We start from the raw sequence: 2406 nt of genomic DNA, 5'->3' as shown, positions 1-2406 counted from the left end.
ATAAATGTCTTTTTGATGATGTCATTCATGTTCGTGAACAAGAAATCGGCATCAGAGGTAAATACACTAATTTATAGTTATTTTTAATTCAAACTAATTAATTTCTTCTTGAAAATAAAATAATTTAATTTCAACTTTAAATAAAACAGATAAAAAGAAACGAACAAGCGGTAATTTTATTTTTATTGTTATTATTATAGTAAATGAAATATGAAATCCCAAACCAACTTTTACTTCATATTTAATTGGTCATTTAATGGAAGTGCATTGTTATTAATTGTTTTAAAATTTCGTTTTCCCCTACATTTTAATATGATGCCAAAACAACCCCATTATTGTTCATATACAAATGGCCCTTAAACGGAACTATATTACTTAAAAATGACCTTTATGCACAAATTTGACATAAAACATAATCAACAATTTTTTTTCCATTTTTACAAAAAATTGCTTTTTTTGCATCATTTTTACCTTATGCATGTAAAACTGACAAACAATGCAAAATAAATTTACATCATTTTTTGTCGCTAAAAACTCTTAACATAAGCCATTTACATATGTATAACTATATTTAATTTCGTTGTTTGTTGAATTTTCAGGCTTGAAGCTAAAAGAGGATGCAATTTTCAACCTTACGTTGTCATACATCGAGAAAGAATTATTGAGTTGTGGATTGAGTTTGAAGCAGATACCAAACATGTCGTTTCCTGATCATAGACACATTCAAGAGTCTTGCAATATGTTAATTCAAGATGAGCTTAACTATGATCCCGATATTATTGAAGTTGAGCATCAAGATTTGTATTCCAAATTAAATGTTGAGCAAAAAATGTTTATCACACCATTATGAATGCGGTTAACAACAAACAAGGTGGTGTCTTTTTCCTTTATGGTTACGGAGGAACCGGAATAACATTTTTTTGGAAGACCTTGTCAACTGCTATTAGATCCAAAGGTGAAATTGTTATCAATGTTGCTTCAAGTGGAATTGCAACACCCTTGCTTTCTGTCGGTAGGACAACGCATTCAAGATTTATTATCCCAATTAACTTGACCAAGGATTCATTTTGTTCTATCTCGCCAGCCAGCGATCTTGCTGCACTACTAAACAAAGCGAGACTTATCATTTGGGATGAAGCTTTGATGATGCACCGTCATTGTTTTGAAGCATTTGATAGGACACTTAGAGACATTATCCGTTCATCTGACAGGAATAATGCATTTGGTGGCAAGACCATTGTATTTGGAGGTGACTTTAGACAAATTCTTCCAGTAATACAAAGAGGGAATTGTTCGGATATTATGCAGGCATCGTTGCATTCATCAAGATTATGGAGTGGATGTATAGTTTTACGTTTAATGGTAAACATGAGGCTTCAGGTTGGTTGTCCAACTAATGATTTGGATGAGACAAAAGCATTTTTTGAATGGATTCTTAAAATTGGTGAAGGTAATATTGGTGGTCCTAATGATGGTGAAGCAGAAGTTGAATTTCCAGAAGATGTTATCATTTGCTCTACAAGTGACCATATTCAATCAATTGTATCGACCATTTATCCATATTTTCAAAACCATCTTGATGATCAATCATATTTTCAAGATAAGGATATTTTGGTCCCTAAAAATGAAGAAGTCGATGCTATCAATGACTACATGTTAGAATTGATGAAAGATGAAGGGAAAACTTATCTGAGTTCAGATTCTTTATGTGAGACAGAGTCAGCAGATTGTTTTGAGGAATCAGTTTACTCTTCAGATGTACTGAATGCTTTTAAGGCATCTAGAATTCTCAACCATAAACTTACACTAAAAACAGGTTCTGGTTCGTAATATTGACCAAACCAAAGGTCTATGCAATGGTACTAGGTTACAAATAGTTAGGCTTGGAAAACATGTCACTGAGGCACGCATTATAGCTGGTAGATTCTTCAATGAGACTACTTATATAACTCGCATGAAGTTAACTCTGTCTGATAAAAGAATCCCCTTCCGTTTTCAACGTAGGCAATTTCCCATAGTTGTTTGTTTTGCTATGACCATTAACAAGAGTCAAGGACAGTCATTATCAACTGTTGGATTGTATTTGCGTAGACCCATATTCACTCATGGTGAGTTATATGTAGTTGTATCTCGCGTGACAAGTAAAAAAAGGCTTGAAGGTACTCATATGTGATGAGAAAGGTTGTCAAACCAATAAAACAAAAAATGTTGTCTACAAAGAGGTCCTTCAACGATTATAGATAATCACCCATTTCTTTTTATTTCTTTTATTCGTTTCAATATAATCAATAATACGATGTCTCTTTATGTTACTTTATCTTATTTTATTTTATTATGTCGGCTTTTTATAAGTTTATATGTTTTTGTATATGTTAACCCAAATTTATGACATCATCTTATACATCA

At 32.2% G+C, this 2406-nt stretch overlaps 1 protein-coding gene across 1 annotated transcript; it reads left to right on the top strand.

The window, feature by feature from the left end:
• The first annotated feature begins 846 nt into the window (after positions 1-846).
• On the top strand, positions 847-1830 carry LOC111881821 (uncharacterized). Its single transcript, XM_023878211.1, has one exon. It carries the CDS (start codon positions 847-849, stop codon positions 1828-1830), a length of 984 nt encoding a protein of 327 aa, XP_023733979.1.
• The last annotated feature ends 576 nt before the right edge of the window (positions 1831-2406 follow it).

This window comes from Lactuca sativa, chromosome 5, assembly GCF_002870075.4.
Source record: "Lactuca sativa cultivar Salinas chromosome 5, Lsat_Salinas_v11, whole genome shotgun sequence".
Classification (NCBI taxonomy): domain Eukaryota; kingdom Viridiplantae; phylum Streptophyta; class Magnoliopsida; order Asterales; family Asteraceae; genus Lactuca; species Lactuca sativa.
This window is presented reverse-complemented; position numbering and strand designations above follow the sequence as displayed.